Source organism: Pogona vitticeps, chromosome 2 (assembly GCF_051106095.1).
Source record: "Pogona vitticeps strain Pit_001003342236 chromosome 2, PviZW2.1, whole genome shotgun sequence".
NCBI classification, from domain to species: domain Eukaryota; kingdom Metazoa; phylum Chordata; class Lepidosauria; order Squamata; family Agamidae; genus Pogona; species Pogona vitticeps.
The window spans coordinates 121,077,137-121,099,455 of NC_135784.1; the positions used below are offsets into that span (position 1 = coordinate 121,077,137).

Below are 22,319 nucleotides of genomic sequence, written 5' to 3' on the forward strand. Positions count from 1 at the left end.
CTGCAGTAATTCTCCATAGAGGAGATCCTTTGGAATCCGGCCATCAGCCATTCTCACAACGTGCCCGAGCCAACGTAGATGTCGCTGTTTCAGTAATGTATTCATGCTGAAAATTCCAGCTCGTTCTAGGACTACTCTGTTTGGAACTTTGTCCTGCCAGGTGATACCAAAAATCCATCGGAGGCAACGCATATGGAAGGTGTTCAGCTTCCTCTCCTGCTGTGCACAAAGGGTCCAGGACTCACTGCAGTACAGGAGTGTGTTTAGGACACAGGCTCTATAGACCTGGATCTTCGTATGTGTCGTCAGCTTCTTATTGAGCCATACTCTCTTTGTGAGTCTAGAGAACATGGTAGCTGCTTTGCCAATGCATTTATCCAGCTCGACATCAGAGATTGTTGAGCCGAGGTACACAAAGTCATGAACAACCTCCAATTCTTGTGTGGAGATGGTAATAGAAGGAGGTGAGTCCACGCCCTGGCCATGACTTGTGTTTTCTTCAGGCTGATTGTTAGTCCAAAGTCTTGGCAGGCCTTGCTGAAATGATTCACGAGTTGTTGGAGGTCTTCAGCAGAGTGGGCAACAATGGCTGCATCATCTGTGAAGAGGAAGTCCCGCATGCATTTCAGTTGGACTTTGGTCTTCGCTCTCAACCTAGAGAGATTAAAGAGCTTTCCGTCTGATCTAGTTCGGAGATAGACACCCTCGGTTGCAGTTCCAAACGCATGCTTCAGCATGACAGCAAAGAAGATCCCAAAAAGTGTTGGTGCGAGGACACAGCCCTGTTTCACTCCACTTCGGATGTCAAAGGGGTCTGATGTTGAGCCGTCAAAAACTACAGTGCCCTTCATTCCCTCATGGAAAGATCTGATGATGTTAAGGAGACGAGGTGGACATCCAATCTTGGGAAGTATTTTAAAAAGGCCATCCCTGCTAACCAGATCAAATGCTTTTGTATTTGAGATAGGCTTTGAAGAAATAAACAAACTGATAATGTAAAGTATATACATGGCTTATACTAGCATTGGTAGTAGCATAGGTGTGGGCAGGTATAAGTGATGCTTCCCCCCCCCCATTTTCACACATATTTGGCACACAGGTTTGAAAAATATAATTGTCTTTTAAAAAACTCTAGCTCATGCTATTCTGTTGTTTCAAGTCCCACTAATTAACCATGCCCATTTACGACACTACAGTTCTATATTTTATCCAGACAGCCAGTGTGGTGTAATGGTAAGGGTGTTGGGCTAAGACTGAAGAAACTGAGCTTCAAATTCCCACTCAGCCATCCAGTTCACAAGGTGACCCTGTGCCAGTTCTTCTCTCTCAGCTTAATCTACTTCACAGGGCAGTCATATGATTAGAGTGTGGGGAGGGCATATATATTTCATTGACCTCCTTGAAGGAAAGATGGGATGTAGGTGCAATAAATACATAAATAATAAAAAAAAACCACTATAGTGAGGTATCAAGAAAACCTGTGCTGCAGTTGATTCAGTGCATGGGAAGACTTGCCAAACACTTGTTTCGTGGTCACATAAGGATGATGTATTAAAGGAGCAGTTAGAGTTAAGGTTAGAGCAGACATCACCATCTCCTTAGGAAGAAGCTAAATGTGCAGCAGCCGTACTTCTCAGTTAAACCCCAGGTTAGTGGCATCAAGATAAGGCTGATAACTTAGTGAAGAGTAGGAAAACTAGGATGGGGGGGAAGTAGCTCTTTAGGACATGGTAACTTGGAATTTCAACATATCTTGGTTTTCCCTCATTTGGCTGGAATGAGCACCATTTGTTTCACCACTGGCTTAATAACATAAATGTGCCATGTAAATATCTATCTATCTATCTATCTATCTATCTATCTATCTATCTATCTATCTATCTATCTATCTATCTATCTATCTATCTATCTATCTATCTATCTATCTATATCTATATCTATATCTATATCTATATCTATATCTATATCTATATCTATCTATCTATCTATCTATCTATATCTATATCTATATCTATCTATCTATCTATCTATCTATCTATCTATCTATCTATCTATCTATCTATCTATCTATCTATCTATATCTATATCTCTATCTATCTATCTATCTATCTATCTATCTATCTATCTATCTATCTATCTATCTATCTATCTATCTATCTATCTATCTATATCTATATCTATATCTATATCTATATCTATATCTATATCTCTATATATCTATATATCTATATCTATATCTATATCTATATCTATATCTATATATCTATATCTATATCTATATCTATATCTATATCTATATCTATATCTATATCTCTATATATCTATATCTATATCTCTATATATCTATATATATATCTATATATATATATATCTATATCTATCTATCTATCTATCTATATCTATATCTATATCTATATCTATATCTATATCTATATCTATATCTATCTATATCTATATCTATCTATCTATCTATCATCTATCTATCTATCTATCTATCTATCTATCTATCTATCTATCTATCTATCTATCTATCTATCTATATATATATATATATATATATATATATATATATATATTTGTGGCATTAGCAGGTATAATGAGTACCATAGCCTAAGTGGAAAGTCACTCAAAGTAAAAAAAAATAAACCCATTATGTAAAGGCGGTTGGTCGGGTGGAGAGCACAATCAAAACACACATTCTTTCAGCTACAGATTGACACTGAAAGTTAGTTATAGCGTAGGAACCTGCCACTATTGTTCTATATAACAAGCAGCTGGTAGATACTATTTTAAAATAACTGGCAACTACATTTAATTTAATTTAATTGTAAAACTTTCCCCTCCAAAAAAAAAAAAAATGAAATGAATCACACAAATCTACCTTATAATTTTTACAAAAGAGATTTCCAGAAAATGCCACTAATTAACAGAAACCTATATGAAAACACTACGGTAATTGATCTAACCTATGACTACAGGACATGACAAACAAAGGGAAGTGGGGGGGAGGAAAAAAGTTTTAAAAAGGTCTGGCTGTTCTGTCATAATTACAAGTATGCAATCCTTGCATATCATGAAAGATTTTAAATTTGGTCTGAATAAACAGGATTAGGAAAACAATGAAGTACAATAAGTAGCGAGAATACCCCAAATCTGTGCTGGATTTTGCACCAGATCTTTCTGTGGTAAACAAGACCACAAGGTGACACACATTTCTAGCACTGGCTTGCTTAGATGAGCAAGTGCCAACTCTTGACAATACTGTGATATAAAACAACAAAATTTACTAATTGAGACAATATTGCCTGTGCTATATCTGAAAGATGGACATGTATTACAAAAACATAAACATTCTGATGTGGCCTATGAATGTCTCTGGTGGTTTCTGTCAGCACTCACTGACATCCTACTTGATGTAGCCCATGGCTCTGTTCAACATCCACCCTAGGAAAATGTCCTCATAATTTTTAAGTGACACAGAAGGGTTAATCTAGGTAACATGATTTTTGTTATTATGCTAGTCAAAATTTCAAGAATTGTCATTATCTTCCGTTTTATAACGAAACCGACATATAACAGCAGAGTTGGACTTCCCAAAGAACATTGTTCTCTGATTCTCCTGAAGTATGTTTAGTTACTAGTTTGTGGTAGATACAATAATACTTATTGGAAATACTTTGTTTTAACCTGCAAATATGTGGGGGCGGTTGCTTTTTTTGAACTTGGACAAACATTCCTCAAAAAACCACCACAAAGCCATAGAAAGAATACAAAGGGTTGATTGTCTAATACAGTGGTTCTTAACCTTTGTTACTCAGATGCTTTTGAACTGCAACTCCCAGAAACCCCAGTCAGCACAGCAGGTGGTGAAGGCTTCTGGGAGTTGCAGTCCAAAACTCCTGAGTAACCTAAGGTTAAGAACCAGTGGTCTAATAGATTATTCTTGGACCTGGTAGCTGCTTGGGAATGACCTTCCCCAGCTGTTTGTATTCTGCCTGAGCAAAAACATACAGCTTAGAGCCAGCTCAATATGAAAATGGTAAACAAGGAGCGGAAGAACTACACTAACTATATCTTTTCCAGAAGCAACAGGGATGCTCCTCCCCCCAACCCACATTTACATAACTCTGCATTCAAAACTCTAAAGAGCCTTTTCTCAATGCCTTTGTACGTGCACAGGCATAAGCCGGGAAATCCACAAATTAATCCATCTCTTTTCCACTCCATCCTGGAAAAAGACTGAATATTCATACTGCTGTCTTAAGAGGCCACATTGACTGAGAATGGACAAGCATGTTGGCTCATTTTATAAGTGTTTCTGGAAATATTCATAATACATCGAATGGTTTTAAGAAAGCTAAGTGGCAGAGATTCTGAACAATCTGGCAGACTTCAGACTTTTTCCAGATTTGGAGCACCTTCTTCCCCCATCTTCATCCTGAGACACTTCCATATATCTTGAACTTTCAAGACTCTATCTTGTCTGAAATTTGCCTTGCCTAAGGTCTCAGTAATCTTTAACCTCAGCGTGTATGGTAATAACATTGTTGTTTCATACTGGGATTTGTCTATTCATTTTATCCATTTACTTGAGAGCATTTTAGAGCCAGATACGGATGGAGGTATTTCATTTCTACCATTTGAAATGGTTCAATCATCATAATGCAGATGGCTCTATACCATGCCAACATAAATCCTCAGCCTGTCCGCATTGTCAAGTCATTTCAAAATTAAACTTTTTGATGGCGTTGCCTTGCTACAAAAGAAGGCAACAAATGCGATTCAGCTGCAGCTGCTCCTGTTTACAATTTAAGGTGCACCCTAGGCATGTTTATTCAAAAGCAAGCCCTACTGGGCTTAGACTGGGACAAATGTGCCGAGGACTGTGGCCGTAATATTTTGCAGAGTGCAATCAGATGCCAGCAGAGTAATCGCCATTATCCTTTCTCTGATTCTGAGAACAGTAATTAAGAATGCTGTGTGCAGTCTTTTTCCCTTGTTAAAAGCACGGTTAAAGGCAAAATGATCCGAGGCTCTACAGCTCCACAGTACAATCCTAATTTAAAAGTGCTCCATCTGTAGAGAGTCTGGAATAGGCAGAAGCATCTTCTGCCAATAGGAATCCTGTTTTGCTGCCAGAAATGTGCTCATGGCGGCCCAATCCCATTCGGCTGGCTGATCTCAGAGATCTACCAGCTGACGAATCTGCCAAAAGAAGTGCTATCAATAGAATAACCCTCAGGAGGGGGCAGAGAAGGGCTAGTCAAGCGAAGGGCCAGACTTTCTCCATTCCAGAGGCATGGGAGTTGTGGCTACATCTGTAGCATAAATATTGCTGAATGTTGTTGTCTTTTAAATAAAATCTACAGTATTTTCAAAAGGCACCAACTGTGCTTCCTAAAAATAGACACAACTTTAGCACCAATTCACATATTTTTCTTAACCAAGGTGCAGACAAGGCTGCTTGCTTGTAATATGTTCAATTACATTAACCCTTGCCATTAAGACTGACTGAAACAAGCCATGAAATTAATCAAGGATAAAGATAGTGTTTATAGGGGTGCTGATTTCAGAGTCTGCACATAATCCTGTCTCAGTAAGTGAACCCGATGATGATTTGTTTTGTTACATATTACTTTCAAAATCACATTCAGAATCCTCCCTCAGAGCAATCCTTTATTTTCTTCCCTGGCATCATAAACGATGAACAGCAGAGGTTTGTTAACTTCAGGGCCATTAAATGAAATACTTTATTCAGAGGTAGAATTAATAGATAAAAGGTAATGATAGAAAGGCACTGAGTAGTTAATTAGATCAGATTAGGGACTACAAATTTGTGTATTTTGTGGCAAACAAATGTGGTCTTTATTTATTTATTTTTTAGAATCTTTATTGAATCAACACGGAAACATAAAATAATCTGATACTTATTGAAATTAAATTATTACAGTTAAATGTGACAGACAGCCAATTTTAACACCTTTGCTATTAAGCATACCTTTTTTTGATGATGAAATGTTATTTCATTTCTTTATGCTTAGCATGTTGGCTTGAACAAAAAAAAATCACAGGTATGTAGAAAAGAACCTTTAGAATAGTGTGGGAAATGGTGATTAAGAGGGCATGGACAAGGGGAGGAGATAGAGCTTCCTTATCTGTCATTTCCCCTCCCCTTCTGCAGTTGCAGTTACTGCAAGAATATGGCACTGTTTGGTTCTAAAAGGACTGCTTGGCTAAATCAAGATTTTTCTTTCTATCAACAGAATGGCTCTTTCCTTTCACAGAGGGAGTTGAGGACCAGTGAAGCTGATTCGCAACAATCCTCCCCTTTCCCATGTCATCTTTAGCACCATTTCCCACACTATTCTAAAGGTTTTTCCAATTCCATTAAGCAGCTTGTCAAGGAACGCAGAGGGCTTCAATGGGAAGGAAGAACCGATAAATGTAGCCTCTTTCAACCTTCCTCTGGCAAGAACACCCCATGAGCAGAGTTCTGCTCATGGGAACTCTGTATCCAAGTTGTCATTTCTAGAGCATTGAGAAATCCTTAAGTAGAGGTAGGAATCTGTACAGTGGCAGCATGCTCAGTTCTGCACTCATATACGCATATGCCTTCTTTGTTATGTTATATGCAGGAGCTTTTATGGTGTGTTGAGATATTTAAGAAGTGATTTTACCAATGCCCCCACATAGAGAAAAAGACAAGACTTGAGATTCCATGGCTGATCAGTTATTTGAACCCTGGTCTCCTAGTTCATCTTTCTATCCACAGCACCCTATTGGCTCTGACATGCCATCTTTAGATCCTTATAACAATTTTATGCCTTTGCAAGGTCATAAGACTTGATAGACAAATATTTAGTTATCAACAGGTATTCAAATATGGTATTTGTAAAAATACTAAAATATGATTGTTAAAGTTCCTGTTTATGGAGCTTGTATAAAACAATAAAGCATTAAAACGGTAACGCATTACATTCAGTCAGGAACAAGGAAGCTCTAGCTCTACATACACTTACCTGGGAGTAAACAAAGTCCCACTGAATTTAATGTAACTTCCATCTGAATAGACATGAATGGGTTTGTGCTATTGTGCGACACCTTTTAAGTGTATTAGACAACACCCATCAGAATAATTCACCCACTTCCCAACTACTGAAAAGTATGAACACACAGAGAGCTGCTCCTGAACATCAAATGATCCTCAGAAGTATGCTTACTGCACTTTGAAGGATGACAATCAGAGCAAAAATCAGAGCAGCCACCTAAAATAAAGGAAAATGTGCTGCTTCTGTACTGTGCCATAGTACTTAAAGCTCTCTTTGGGCAGTTTACAGTTTTTAATTATGCAGGCTATACATTCCCCCCACACACACACACACACACACCAAGTGAGCTGAGTATTCATTTTACCCACCTCAGAAGGATGGGAGGGTGAGTCAACCTCAAGACAGCTACCTGAGCCCAGGATCAAACTCAAGTTTTGAGCAGAGTCTTCACTGTGGTACTGCAGTTTGACTACTGTATCATGAGGCTCTAAATAAGCCATAAGAGTTCTAGTTCTCTGATATCTCACAGTGATGTGTCAATGCAATCCTTCTGGATACTACAGTAAAATTCAGCAGTGTTGTTTTTTTTAAAAGATATACTTTCTGTCCGATGAATGGCAAAGAATTGAAATGTGTGGTAATGAACAGTGGTGAGTTGCAAGGTGGACATAATTTGGATTCAAACACTAATCATCCCTAGAACAGCTTTGACTGCCAGAAACACACTGACTCACTCTTCCTCTGTTTGCATAGCTCAGAATGCAGAGTAGTGTACCAATGGCCAATACTTGATGGAGGCACATCTGCTGACTGCACCTGTTGATGGAATCAGGAGGAAGGGCTTTTTTTCCTCCCCTCTCTACTGCAACACACACACACCAGAAACCTACTCTCTATGGCTGTTTCCAACTGGCACAGAGAGAAAGGTCTGTGTGTGGGTTTTTTTTTTTGGGGGGGGGGAGAAATGTTTTTGTTGCACTGGTGACTGCAGCGCCAGTACAATGAATAGGCATGCTACAGGGAACCTGCCAAAGCAAGGTGAACTCTTAAGCAATTTCCCTTGTTGTCCCATGTTTAGGCAGCAGGATATTAGCCACTCTTTTTAAAGTGTGATGAGATTAAATTATTATGTCGTGGCAGATGTTCAGGACTGTGCACAAAAGTCTGTTTCAGCTCCCAGGCAGACCTGTTCTCATTTCATTTGAACTGGATAGGCAGTCTGGAAATCAGCTTGATTCACTTCTGTTAAAAAAAGCTGGCAACCCCGATCACAAACATTCCTGTAGAAATACATCCCAGGGCCCTCCATAGGAGATAAAAAGGTAAAGGTAAAGGTTCCCCTTGACAATTTTTTTTGTCCAGTCATGTTCAACGCTAGGGGGCAGTGCTCATCGCCATTTACAAGCCATAGAGCCAGCGTTTTGTCCGAAGACAATCTTCCGTGGTCACGTGGCCAGTGCGACTTAGACACAGAACGCTGTTGCCTTCCCTCTGAGGTGGTCCCTATTAATCTACTTGCATTTGCATGCTTTCGAACTGCTAGGTTGGCAGGAGCTGGGACAAGTGACGGGCACTCACTCCGTCACGTGGATTCGTTCTTATGACTGCTTGGTCTTCTGACCCTGCAGCACAGGCTTCTGCGGTTTAGCCCACAGCACCACCACGTCCATAGGAGATACTTTCCTGTAAACATGCTTAGGATCACTGTTGTCATCATCAACTCGAGTTCATCAGGAACAAAGCATAAAGTAAATCTGATTGAACTGGGAAATAATATGTCCCTAAAAGCTTGCTGCAACGTCAGAGAGAGAAAATGAGAATGTCTGTTGACTTGGGTTTCAACAGTTAAGCCTAACCCAATGCATATTTACTTGGTCTTTAAGGCCCATCATGTTCAATTATGTTCAAAATTACAAGAGACCCGTGAAACACCTTTGTTTGGCTTTGGATCATAATATTTAGCCTTATATTAAGACGCATTTATAGAGAAGCAAATGAGTTTTTGGCAGAGGTACACTTGTGGGTGGATGACTGCCCAGTGCTTTGCTGTTTATTCTGTAGTCTTTTTATTGTTTTATAAGCCCATTATATATATATATATAGCCATTGGGATACATTTGTTCTTAAAGTCAGTTCAGAAATTATATCACATACCTCCCAATCCCGGTCTCAGGCGATTATCATAACCATCAAGTAAACGGTCCAGAATCCGGGTGAATATTGTTGTGTTGTCCTTAATTTCATCTTGTAAGGAAGTTTGTCCATAGCTGGGGGAGGGGGGGAGGAAACCAGTGCTGTTAACATTATAAACCATTAATCCACCAACAAACCTACAGAATCATAATTCTGAAATCTGCTTAATCTTGCTCATACTGATTTATAGATCAAAATCTCTTCCATCAAGGCAGATTATGGCAGCATTATAGAAACCTTCCTCCTGCATAGTTTCTTTTTAAAGTATACATATTCATCAAAAAAGCTTAGGCCAAACTGCAAGCCCTAGAAGTAGGCAATATGGGCTATTGCTTACCTCATCATTTGTGTTTAGAGTATTTCTGCCTTCCAAACAAAAGGGTTTGTAATTCCAGAAGTGTTATGTTTCCTTTGTTTTCAGTTCTATAACAGTTTGCTATAAAATTTACTGTAACTTAAATAATTCTTTAGGAATAATTCTAAATCTCTTCCTAGAAGTAAGGAGTAACTGCAAACATGTTTGTTGGCATTATGCACCACTGATTTTAACAATGTACCTTTAAAATTGCATTTAATGCTCACGTCCATGCGTGCACACATCCCTGTGAGTTTTTTAGCATCATAGTGGAATGGTGCAGTTCTGTGTGTTTGCTGGTAATGAAATGCAAGCACAGTCAGACTTTCTGGTTAGAATCCTATTAATGTTCCTGTAAGGTTAGCATAACGTGCTGCTGTTAATTGACAAGTTACCCCAGCTCCTCATCAATTAGACACAATTAGCTGTGGCAAGTTACACTATCCTTACAAGATGCTGATAGGGCTCTGGCCTCTAAATATTATTGATTCTTTTTTATCTAGTATGCCAAAATGAGACATACCTCAATTATTTCCTGGTGAACAGGAAATTACATCCTGTATCAATATGGTTTCCCCATCTTTCTCCCAGATTTCGTGCCTACTAATACAATCACATATAGGTAAGCAGCTGCACTCAGTGTAGCTGACAGCAGCACAGTGCTGGCACCCTGGCAGTTGGAAAGTAGGGCCATGGTTTTGTGGTTGACAGAGCAAGTCTTAGAATCAGGCTGTTACAATTAGCTTGAAATGTTAAACACAGCCAAAAGGTCAACTGGAAGAAAGTTTGTTAAGAACAGTTGCATACCTCTTCTCTATCAGAATAATAGTCGGTTCTGGTGCGTATATCCCTGGAGCAAACTAATTTCCATGGACGCACCCCAGCCTTGAGCTAACTTTCACCCTCTTTTTCAGTTACCTGAAGTTCTCCTCATTAAGAAAGTGGTTCTCCTTCTGCATTTTCAAGTACAAGTCATCCTGTTTTCTCCTAATCATCTGTCATGGTTGTCTTACAGCCAAAATCTTGGAGTCCTTCTTCTGCCCTTTAACTGGGAAGGATCCTATTTGCAATGTGGGACACTTGCCAGTGTAAACTCAGCAGGACTCAGCCCTTGAACCCCAAGTCACTTTCCTCTTGATCACTTTGTCACATTCATTATTACTGAATCAGCCTTCCATGACTATCAGATATGATGTGATTAACACAAATTGTATTTTCAAAAACCCCTTTGAATTGGACTTCCCCGTGAATGTTAGCAATGCGAATAAACGTCTCATAGGCTACAATTATTCTGAACAATTGCTGCTGTGTTCATGAAAATCATAATGTAATATTGAGACATAATTTAAATCTTCCAAAAATGTGTATGTTGAATATTTGTAGGGCCGATAAGCTTAAATACGGAAACACTCAGTTTTCATAGACTAAGTATTTAAGTGAATAATTTTACAGATGGAAGAAAAACAGCTATGGCATTTGCATGTCCAGAACAAAGGGGCATCCTGAATAAAAACTGGAAAATATCTTTATTAAATTTGATCATCAGGTACACACATTCCGTTTATCACTAAAATGTATATAAGGACATAGCAGGGTGTATTTAAGCTTGGTGCAGTAATTACAATTAAAGGAATCTCTGTGGCATATTAAGCTCATTTGTAGAGATGCAATACGTTTCCCACCATAAGCATATTTTTGCAGACTGATTTATATTTATTAATTTCCTATAATATTAATTAAACATTAGAGAAGAATTTCTCAAAAATGCTACTCATCAGGAATAATATTGCCCCCATATAAATTGTTCATGAAGATACAACGGGGCACTTCATTACTTTCTGGTAACAATGGATCCCTACAATTGCCATCACAGGTTAGTTGCATTTTTCTGTAACATCTGAAGGTCATCTGCATTCCAAAAAAACAAACTGTTATCCCCTCATTAGCCATAATTTGCTGACACTATGATGCGTGAGTTTGCCCTGTCTTTTCAGATGCACAAAACAAAAGTCTTTGAAAGATTTTGAGCATGAAGCAAAAACCCATTTAGAAATGTAGCAACCCAAGGATTGTTGAGCACAAGAAGTGAAGAGAAGAATTATACCAACTTCTGGCTTTCCTATGCAAACTGCTTCAGAATGGGACTACAGCACCTATATCAGGTGTTTTTCCTGTACATGTTCCATCAATTTCAATGCTAACACAACGCTTTGATTACCTGAAGTATTCTTAATAATCAGACTGCGGTTGAATCCATATCTGAGTATTAAGTTGGTTCATTACAGTAGATGCAATCCAGTGAATATACACCTTAGGGTGTCCCAGGGAAACTAATGGGGATTTAAATGAATAAAGCCTTAAGTAATAATGATTTCAGTGAGCATCCAAGTTAACATGCTTTTGGATGCTTAACCCTCTCTAGATTTTTACCTGGTACCTCTGTAAATGCATTGATACATACGTGCCTATGCATAAAGAAAAAAAAAGATCTAAGTGAAGTATTGATGGTAATATTGAGAATCTGTCATTAATGATACCCATTTGTCTATGTGATTTTTAAAGGTATTATGTCATTTTTGCTGTTTAAATTCTTTAGTCGAGAGGCTTCCCATTTCTGCATGAATAGGGCTATATATAATAGTCACATGAGCACAGCATAAAGCAAAACACTAGAAAATGAGAACAATCATTTTTCTCATGGTTATGGTTTATCTTTATGGCTTATCTTTAACACAATCAACCAGAGTTAAGAAAAGAACACGTTGCATTATCATTATGAACATAACTTTCTGATCACACACTGATGACTCTTCATTCCATGGGCCCCTTCCCCCCCCCAATCCTCTGCCACCCCTATTCTGTTAGCAGCCATAAACCAGATTAAAAACATTTTAACTGTGAAATGACTGCTTTTCCTTGTGTCGTTTGAACATCTTGAAGGAAATTGTCAGTGACTGTGTTTGTGGTTTCACACTAAACAACTGTGTAATAAAACACTGTGCACTAACTCCATCTACAGGTCATTATAATAGTGACAACTCATATTATTTTTCAGTATCAGACAAATGCATCTTGATTCTCACTTCAAAAGACCCAATTCCAGTGAAACGTGTGCATGGCATAAATAAAATGATGAAAGAGAGGAAGAGACTCATGGGCCAGTTCTCTTGTCTTGTCTTTGGCGGGCATGAGTGTGTCTTTTCGAAATCAATTCTTTTGGGCCTTCGCCACAAAGCAAGTGTTGTACACCTCTTTTGTTTATATTCTTCCTTTTTATTTAAAGACCCCTCCTTTCAGATGAAATGCTGAAGGTAAATATGAGGAGCTGATCCCTCACACCAATGCACATTTCTGTTCTTTCACAAGCTGTGTTGCTGAGTAAAGGAAAGGTGACCGGCATTACCGATACAGAAATACTTGCCATAATTAGTCATTCAAAGTGAAAGCAGATTTCAAAATGGCACATTCATTCTACAGTCAGAAAGAAGTGTGACTTCTCTAGGTGTGTCTCAGAATTTAAAAATTGTCCCTCTCAGTTCAACACATTCAGAGAGCATTTCCCTTTCCATCGATATAAGAGCCAACTTCTCTGCTGATAAGAACGGATCTGGATGTTGTCCTCGTGTCTGCTGCCTCCCAGTTCAAAATGTTTTGTTTGTTCCAAGATGCAGCACTGAGGCACAGTTGCTCACATATTCAAACCTCCTCTATTTTAGTACTCTGTTTTAGTACTTTAGTACTAAATACTCCAGTGCTAAAGAAGAGTCCCATGAGTAAGTTCCCCTTATAACGAGTTAAATGCTTAAATGTAAGGGTCTATTAGAATCAGCAGCTCAGTTCCCCTAATTTCGGTGAAGACAGAAAACAGAAGGAGTGCATCTAAGGACTGGTAAACTAAAATTGCAGTCTTTCATTTCCTATGCAAAATAAATTCTTGCAAACTTTACTTGCACAAAGGATGGTCTAATGTTTAGATGTATTCAAATCATTCATCTAATCTTCGAATGAGTAAAATGGTCGTTGGTGAACTCTTTCTGAATAGCAATTCCACTAAAAGATGTTACGCAAACAAACCACTGTTTTCTTTCAATCTACTGGTATTTTGACTTAGCTGGGATTTGAGCAGGATTAACTTCGCCCAAATACAATTAGGAATAGGCCAGCCCATGCACTACATCTTTCTTATTCACTTGTACTCAATAATAAAAAAAGCATTCCAAATGAATATTTGTGTATCGGTTTTTCTGGGTTGTTTTTTTTTTTAAAAAAAAAGGTTGTTTCCCACCTTCTTCCAGTTAGTGTGCTCATGAGGAGAACCCAGGCCCAAAGGTGGTCATAGAGGAGATGCGTCGCCTTCATGGTTGACGGTGAAGGCTGGAAATAAAATAAAAAAACAGGCATAAACATCCCTTCCTTCAAAAGACTACTTGAAAATACAACAGGTCCAAAAGAACTTTAGCTATTTTCCATGAGGTCAAACAGTGGTCTCAAAGAAAAAGAAAATGCCCCCACCCCCCGTGTGTCATACACTTGGCAGTTTGTATTATTTTAGCAATTTAGCGCCTCACTTTGTTCCATGGAGAAATGTTATTCTGCCCAGTCTGTTTTCAAAGACCAGATGCATAAAAGATATGCTCTCATTAAAAGTTCTGCAGTCTCTGAGAAAAGTGTTACTTTCAACAGATTTATTTTGAAATTCCTTTTAAAAGAAGAGACTGTGGAGAATATACATATGTTTTGAGATTTAATGAGTGAGATGTTGCCCTGTGATAGTGATGAGGGGAAAGGTATTTCCTGAGGTCTTGGAAATCCATAGGAGGTCCTGATCTGGAGAGAACTTTCTTCTTAAGAGATCTCCATCTTGGCTACCGAGCTATCTCAACAGCACCATAACATTTCACAGTTAGTGTTTTCTCTGCATAGCATTCAGACTTGCATATGCTGCTCATGCACACTGATGCCCCCCGTAAATTTAAAGGTCATAAATTAGAACCAATTAAAATCAATGGTGCCTGCATCCCCCCTCTGCTAAATCCTTCCCTTTTGATGTTAAGGACACCCTTGTCCCCAAAGTCTCCACTCGCTCCCGAATACACATGATGTCCAAGACCTGTTCAATTTTAAGGAAAAAAAGAAGCCCGCCCCACATCTTCCCCCCTACCCATCCTCCACTCTCAAACTCCAATGATATTTCTAGAAGCCAGCTTTACCATTCAGTTGATCTGCTTAGACCAGGCTCTTGCTGCTTGCCCCTTGCTCTGTGTCTAGTGCTGGAATCCACTTCAGTTGCATTGTTTTACTGAAAATGGTTTTTTTCCCCTTCCTCCTCCTCCTCCCTAACTCCTGCCACTGCCTAGACAGCTTGAAAGCAATTTAACAGAGAAGGAGCCTTTCAGGCATTAAACACTACCAGGAAAAAAGGCACGACAAGACAAGGAGACAGTGTAACAGGGTGGATTTGTTTGGCGTGGCGGAAGCCAAAAGCTGGAGACTCAGCTGAGAGCACTGAGCAGAATCTGGGTGGGGGTGGGGGTGGGGGTGGGGGGGTTCCATTTGGGAAGGCAGTGGTCAAGATCCTTAAGAGTACTGTACCCCCAGAGCTTCATGGCAGGAGGGAGAGTTTCATGCTTCCTGGGCAAAAATGAACGTTGCCTTCCCTGGGTTTTTTTTCCTCCTTTGGAAAGGGAGGGAGAACCACAGAGAGCAAAAGTACAGCCTCCAGTTGGTATTAACTTCTGCACCGTAGTGTTCATCCATAAAGGCAGCCTTGAGATGCTACTCCATTGCAATGAGTTTCCCACACCCCACCATCTTCCCACCCCACCCTGAAAATCAAGGAAGAGGGAAAGAAATCACCCTCACCCAGTCATTCAGATGGCCTGTGGATGCAGCCTGGCGGGGGGGGGGGTGGCGTAGGCGAAGAAGGAGGACCATCAAGTGGGGAAATGGTCCCCTTCTAATCCAACGCCTCATCCTTCTCTTCCCCTCCCCCCCCCGACACATACCCTCCAGTCCACCACCACCATTCTTTTGAATACTTCAAAAATGAAGGAGCAAATGAGCAGGAAAGACCAGGCACACACACACACACACACACACACACACACACACACACACACACACGTAGGTCTTCCATGTTTGGCACATCCGTTTAAAAGCCACAAGCGACAGAAAGAGGCATTTCTGGACAACATTCCTCCCCCTCCCCGCGCTCCCAGTAAAGCCATGGTGTTTGGGGTTGGAGCCGAGATGGAGACATGGAGACTCAGGTTGTTTTGGTTCCTGGTTGGGCTCCCCACTCCCCCGCCCCCTCCAATACACAAACACACACACACACACACACACACACACACACACAGAGGCACACGTCTCTCCCAGTCAGCACGACAACTTTGTATTCTTCCTTCTCCCTAAGAAAGTCGCCCTCCTCACCGCCGTCGCCACCGCCATCGACACCCACCGCCTCCCTCTCCCCCCTCGCCCCAAAGCCAGGCAAGCCTTCGGAGGACTGCCATGTCTGGCACGCGCTCGCGCTCGCGCTCGCGGCCCCCCCTCCGCGCTCCGCGCCCCGCGCCCCGTCCCCCTTCCCCACTTTATCCATTGCCCATCGATCGCTGCGGATTTTCAGCCTGAGTAGGGGGATGGGGTGGGGTCGGGTGGGGTGGGGGGTCGGGTGCGGGAGGGAGGGAGGGAAGGAAGGAAGGAAGGAATTGCGGCCAAGCATTCCGCCGAGGTACCTGCTTTGGGAGGAAAGAAAGCCACCCTCAATCCTTGCCGACCAGAAATGCTCTTCCCGGAGGGAGGGGGGGGGAGAGAGAGAGAGAGAGAGAGAGAGAGAGAGGGAGATGGGCTCCCCGTCAGACCCATCAGGGAGGAAAAAGCTCCGGTTACCTAGGGACCTTCCGGCCACGGCGTCCCCGATGCACTGGCCAAGCCTGCCGGAGAGAAGCGCCCGAGAAGCGCGGGCTGCGAGCGGAGCACAGGGCGCCGAGAGCGCGGCGGCGGCAGAGGAGACTCGGGCGGCTCTCGCCTCGCTCATTCACTCGCTCTCAGCCATCATGGACTCTGCCGCCGCCGCCGCCGCCGCCGCCGCTGTTGCTGCTGCTGCTGCTGCTGTTGCTGTTAGTGCCGCTGCCGCCGCCGCCGCCGCCGTTGCTGCTGCTGCTGTTGGTGGTGGTGGTGCTGCTGCTGCTGGTCGTGCCGCTGCCGCCTTGCTCTTCGTTTTGTTTTTTTAAACCCCCAAATTGCCTTTCCCGGGGCTTCGGCTCGCAGCTCTACAACAAAAAGAGCCTCACTCTTTACCAAGACAGTAGTAGTACGTCCCGGGGTAAACCGGATGTGAAATAGGCTGTGACTTCATGCCAGGGAGATTTTATTTTAGAAAGGAAGGTGGTACCAAGCTCTCATCGACAGGGAGAGAGAGCGAGCGAGCGAGCGAGAGCGAGCAATCCGCCTTTTTTTTTTTTTTAATATGCAGCACAATTTAACTTCTAGCGCACTCGCCTTAATCCCTTTCTCTCCGGCTGCCCGCTCCAATCCTTCCTACAACATGCACCATTCTGATGATGATGATGATCATCATCATCACTATTATGATCAGAAATGGTGGGGGAAAGGCATATAGATAGATATACGTATGGGGGGGGGTCCAGGAAGGGGCGGGAAGGGGGAGCTGCGCTTGAAATCTTCGGACAGATGCTACTGAAACCTAGTGCGAGGGAAACAAAACCAAAACCGAAGAGACAGGCGTGCAGGTAGAGAGAGAGAGAGAGGTAGAGACACGCACGCACACCCGCCCCAACCTGCCTCGCCTGTTCTTCAGCCTTTTCATCAAATATTCAGGCGGTTCATAAATATGAATGAAGGAAAAGGAGGAATTAAAAAAAAAGGTTTCTCCTCGGTCGTGCATCCAGATATTCTGTATATTTCGAGGGGCTGGCTCCCGAGATCCCGGACAGCCAGAACGCTGTGGTGTTGCTAAGGGAAGCTCAGAGAAGGATCGACCTATAGTGCGAACCCATCCCATCCTGTTTTCTGGGCAGACCTTTCAGACACCGATAACGGGGGGGGGGCGGGGGGAGGCGACCTTTGTCTAAAGTGTTCTTCACCGGGTGGATGACCAGGGAAGCTGGTTGGAGAAGGGTTGTGGTGGCGGCTGTTGCTATTGTGCCATGGGCAGACATTTCAACGTGTGTGAGGCAGAGCGAGAGGTGGAACGAGTTGTCCAAGGTATAGATTGGTGGTCTGTGCCGAGGGTGCTTCTGAATGAGCGATCTACCTGATCTGGGAACAAAGGGTCATTTTAAATAAAAGCCCTTTTCCTGCCAAGCACCCTGTCAATGTCATCGCCTCTTCAAAGATGCATCTGGCACTGCCCAGTAAAATAACAACATCAGGAGGTGGCCAATAAGGCACTGGGACACCCTATTCAATGCTGGACGTTGTCGGGGGTTCAGGCGCGCGTTCCCAAAGATGTATCACATCCTACTCTACACCCCCACACCACCCCCCACTACTCATCTTTCGGTTTTATGAATGGATGTGTCGCTAGAAGCCAAGGTACAGCGGATTGGCAACGCGAGCTGAAGATGCTGCTTAAGAGTCGTCCCTCTGAGCCTAACGTGAGCTCTCCATGGTGCTGGAAAATCTGAAGTGACAAGAGGGGAACCGTCTTTAAGCCACGCTGATGGTAAACACAGCGAGGAACTCCTAACGCGGCTCAGAGTAGCCGATTTGCATAGGATAGAAATAGACCTCAAGACTGGTAAACGGGGATCCCTAAAAAAAAAAAAAAGAAAGAAAAAGAAAAAGAAAAAAGAAAAAAAAGGGAGGGTGATGGTAAATGTTCCATTGACCTTTGATTTCTTATGGTGATTTACCATGTGCAGGAATACTGATTCTATCAAGCATTTATTTGGACTCCTGGGGCTCTTCAACTAAAATTAATATCAGTGTGGGGGATGGAGTGTATGTGTTTGAAAGCTAAGAAAATGATACTGATTACTCTAAAAAATAATAATAAAAAGACTTTACAGTACTTAAGATACCAAGAGCCCTAGAGAGTGTTGGTTTATTTCAGTTCCCAGTTTCCTCTTGTTTACACTAGCAGTGGGCAAAGGGCAGTTTCTGGGCCACCTGTAGCTCCCAGCAGCATTTTTGTGACTCCTCCAGGCTATCTTCTGGGCAATAGAAATTGAAAAACAAGAACAACAGAAGATGGCTATTTCTGCCTCTGGAGTAGGTGTTTTTACTCTAGGGTGCTGAAGGGACCATACCAGATTCCCAAACCACCAGCACCCCACATCCTAAACTGTAAAGTGTTGTCCAGGAACTCCTGATTTTATTTCTCAGTATTTCATTCATTCATTCATTCATTCATTCATTCATTCATTCATTCATTCATTCATTCATTCATTCATTCATTCATTTTTATGTATGATGAAACCCATGGGGGGGGCAACAAAATGTGACTTCTTGGTCCATCAGCATTGCCCATCTCTGATTTCTGCCATGTAACATTGCTGTTTATTGACTGTCTGACAGAAAAGCAAACAAAAAAGTATTTTCAAAATTCTAAAAGTACTCATATCCTCTGCCGATGTAAAAAAAAGTGTATCTTTCCAGCAGTTTTTTAGGACAGATGAAAAGAGAGTGTGTTGGACTAATATGATGGACTAAGAGATGAGCTCATCTTTGCTGTCAGACTTCATGAGCTCCAGGTCATGAGGAAATGCATGCTTCTGTGAGAATGATGACCTCCTGAGAAGAACCAGAGTCTTTTCTGGAGCCTGCTGATATATTTTCTAAGCACTGAAGACAGCTGTGTAAGTTGTTTATTTATGTTCAGTGTCTCTTCTTGAAATCTCTTGGGTTCTCCTTGTGCAGCTCAACTTCCAAATATCACAAATATATCATGAACACAACGAACTCCTTGTCCAAGATAGCATGGGACCATAGTATGTGGTCATCAAATGCAGAATGATCAATGCATCCTATTAAGGTTATTAAAGAAGATCAACATGAGTGTCTGTTTTTGTTATTGCACTTCTGTGTCTTTATACAGAATCAGGCTGTATAAAGGCAAATGAGTAGGGCTTAGCAGTTGCTTGTTCTCAACTACTATGAAGTTAAATTCACAACAGAGGCAGATCTGGTGGTCAAGAAGATCCCAAGCAAAGTCAAGAGTCAGTTAATTGTTGTCAGAGCTGAACTGCTGATTTGAAATTATCTCTCTCTATTGGCCAAGCTACCTGATTGTCTCAAAAAAAATGCAGGAAAAAAGGAGACAGGAACCAGCTAGTCTTTTTGTGAATATCAAAGGTACCACTTCTGAAACATGGTCTAATTGATGATGCATCTCGGACCAGATAAAAGGTGGAGGAACTATATATTTTATCAAGTCTTGAAGATCGGGTCCCTCTAGTCTAGTGGTCTCCAATCTTGGGCCTCCAGATGTTTTTGGACTTCATTTCCCAGAAATCCTGACCAGCAGAGATGGTGGTGAAGGTTTCTGGGAGTTGTAGTCCAAGAACATCTGGAGGAACAAGGTTGGGGACCACTGCTCTAGTCCACATCGCAAACCTATAATAATAATAATAATTTATTGTCATTGTAAGTATATACACATACAACGAAATTCACAGACACCCAGAGACCAGACACATGCACACACATAAAATTCCCAAACACTCCCCACCCACCTATACTATTGCTTTGAGCGAGGAAAACTGAGGTTACACTGTAGGCTGAGATGGGAAACCTGTGGCCCTCCAAATGCTATTTGACTGCAACTCCCATCATCCTTGACCTTTGCCTATGCTGCTAGTGTGATTGGGAGTTGCAGCCTTACGCCATCTGGTGGGACATCCACATTGCAGTCCTGTTTCTCTGTATCTGCACCTATTGTTCAGGTCGTATAATATTTGCTAGAGTCAATCAGAAGCAATATTAGAGCAGAACAAACAACATTCTGGTCAGTGAGTTGCCTTTCTTTATCACAGACAAATCTGTGCTTTCCTGTGTGGCATAGTTTCTTGTGAAATATTGATTGCAGATTTCCCTGTATGTAGGCAGCAGGGAGGAGCACAGAAGACACAATAATCAGTGATGTTGATCCCAGGATGGGTGAAAGCAAGTACTGTACAGTACTGCTATTTAGATTTAGAGGCCCAGAATATGATCATGCATAAATCACTAAATGTTGCCACTTTTTGTTATCCCAATGTAAACCTGTATACCACATTTGACTGTACTGATGTGTAAACTATACTCTGGGTAGGAGGGTACTGTTAAAACAGAAAACAGAGAAACAGAATGGTTCCCAATAAACAAGCATCTCAGATCTCTCTGTTCAGTTTAGATTCAGAACACAACATCTGGAAAACTGGATTAGATTCAGATGAATGAGAAATGAAAACTGGCAAGAGAAACATCAGCAACTTAAGATGTGCAGAAAGCGTGATATTACTGGCAGAAAACAGCAATAACTTAAAGCAACTGCTGATGAAGGCTGAAGAAAAAAGTGCAAAATCAGGATCATAGTTGAATATTAAGAAGAAAAAATAATGACTATGGAAGAATTGTTTAACTTTAATATTCATAATGAAAACATTGAAATTGAAATTTTCTGTACCCCAGTTCAGTCATCAATCCAGTTGGAAACTGCAGCTGAGAAATCAGAAGAAAACAGATTGGAGAGACTGCTATGAGGGAATAATTTTTAATTTAAATTAATTTAATTTGGAGCACTTTGTTACACTATGTTTATGTTTTGTGTTGTGAACCACCCAGACTGACCAGTGGTCAGATGGGCAGTATTTTTTATTATTATTATTATTATTATTATTATTATTATTATTATTATTATTATTATTATTATTATTATTATTATTATTATTATTATTATTATTATTATTATTATTATTATTATTATTATTATTATTATTATTATTATTATTATTAATTTGATTTATATCCCGCCCATCTGGTCTGGTTGACCATTCTGGGCGGCTTCCAATAAGGTGTATAAGAAAACATAAGAATTCTACAAACAGTCCATAACATATACAATAATAAAACAAATAATAAATGAAAGAAAAAATAAAGAAAGAATTAAATATTGACAGGAGAGAAGGCCTGAACATACAACCATGTTTTTAGTTGACTCTTAAAAGTGCCCAGCGTATAAAACCAGTATAAAACCTGAACGAGAGAATGAACAAATGAATAAACAAACAAATAAAATATTCAAATATAAGCACATGCCATTGGATACCGAAAGGGACGTGGTGGTGCTGTGGGCTAAACCGCAGAAGCCTGTGCTGCAGGGTCAGAAGACCAAGCAGTCGTAAGATTGAATCCACACAACGGAGTGAGCTCCCGTCGCTTGTCCCAGCTCCTGCCAGCCTAGCAGTTTGAAAGCATGCAAATGCGAGTAGATAAATAGGGACCACCTCAGTGGGAAGGTAACAGCGTTCCGTGTCTAAGTCGCACTGGCCATGTGACCACAGAAGGTTGTCTTTGGACAAACGCTGGCTCTATGGCTTGGAAACGGGGATGAGCACCGCCCCCTAGAGTCGAACACGACTGGACAAAATTTGTCAAGGGGAACCTTTACCTTTACCATTGGATACCAAGGCCAAGATCATCCATATTATGGTACTCCTGTTTAATTTATATAGATATGAAAACTGAACAATAACAAAAGCCACCCCCTTCCAATC

General features: G+C 41.1%; 1 protein-coding gene across 3 annotated transcripts in view; it reads right to left on the reverse strand.

The window, feature by feature from the left end:
• Positions 1-16,628, reverse strand: part of GABRA1 (gamma-aminobutyric acid type A receptor subunit alpha1) — a 54,657-nt gene extending 38,029 nt beyond the window's left edge. Inside the window, exons 1-3 of one of the 3 annotated variants that reach the window (XM_020808384.3) lie at positions 16,489-16,628; positions 13,883-13,971; positions 9,204-9,316 (exon numbers count right to left, since the gene is read on the reverse strand). In XM_020808384.3, coding sequence (XP_020664043.1) covers positions 9,204-9,316; positions 13,883-13,956 — 187 coding nt within the window. In that variant the 5' untranslated portion in view covers positions 13,957-13,971; positions 16,489-16,628. Of the gene's footprint in view, positions 1-9,203; positions 9,317-13,882; positions 13,972-14,807; positions 15,644-16,334 lie in introns of those variants that run through there. The other 2 variants (XM_020808385.3, XM_020808383.3) reach the window with 2 other exon arrangements.
• Positions 16,629-22,319: the final 5,691 nt, after the last annotated feature.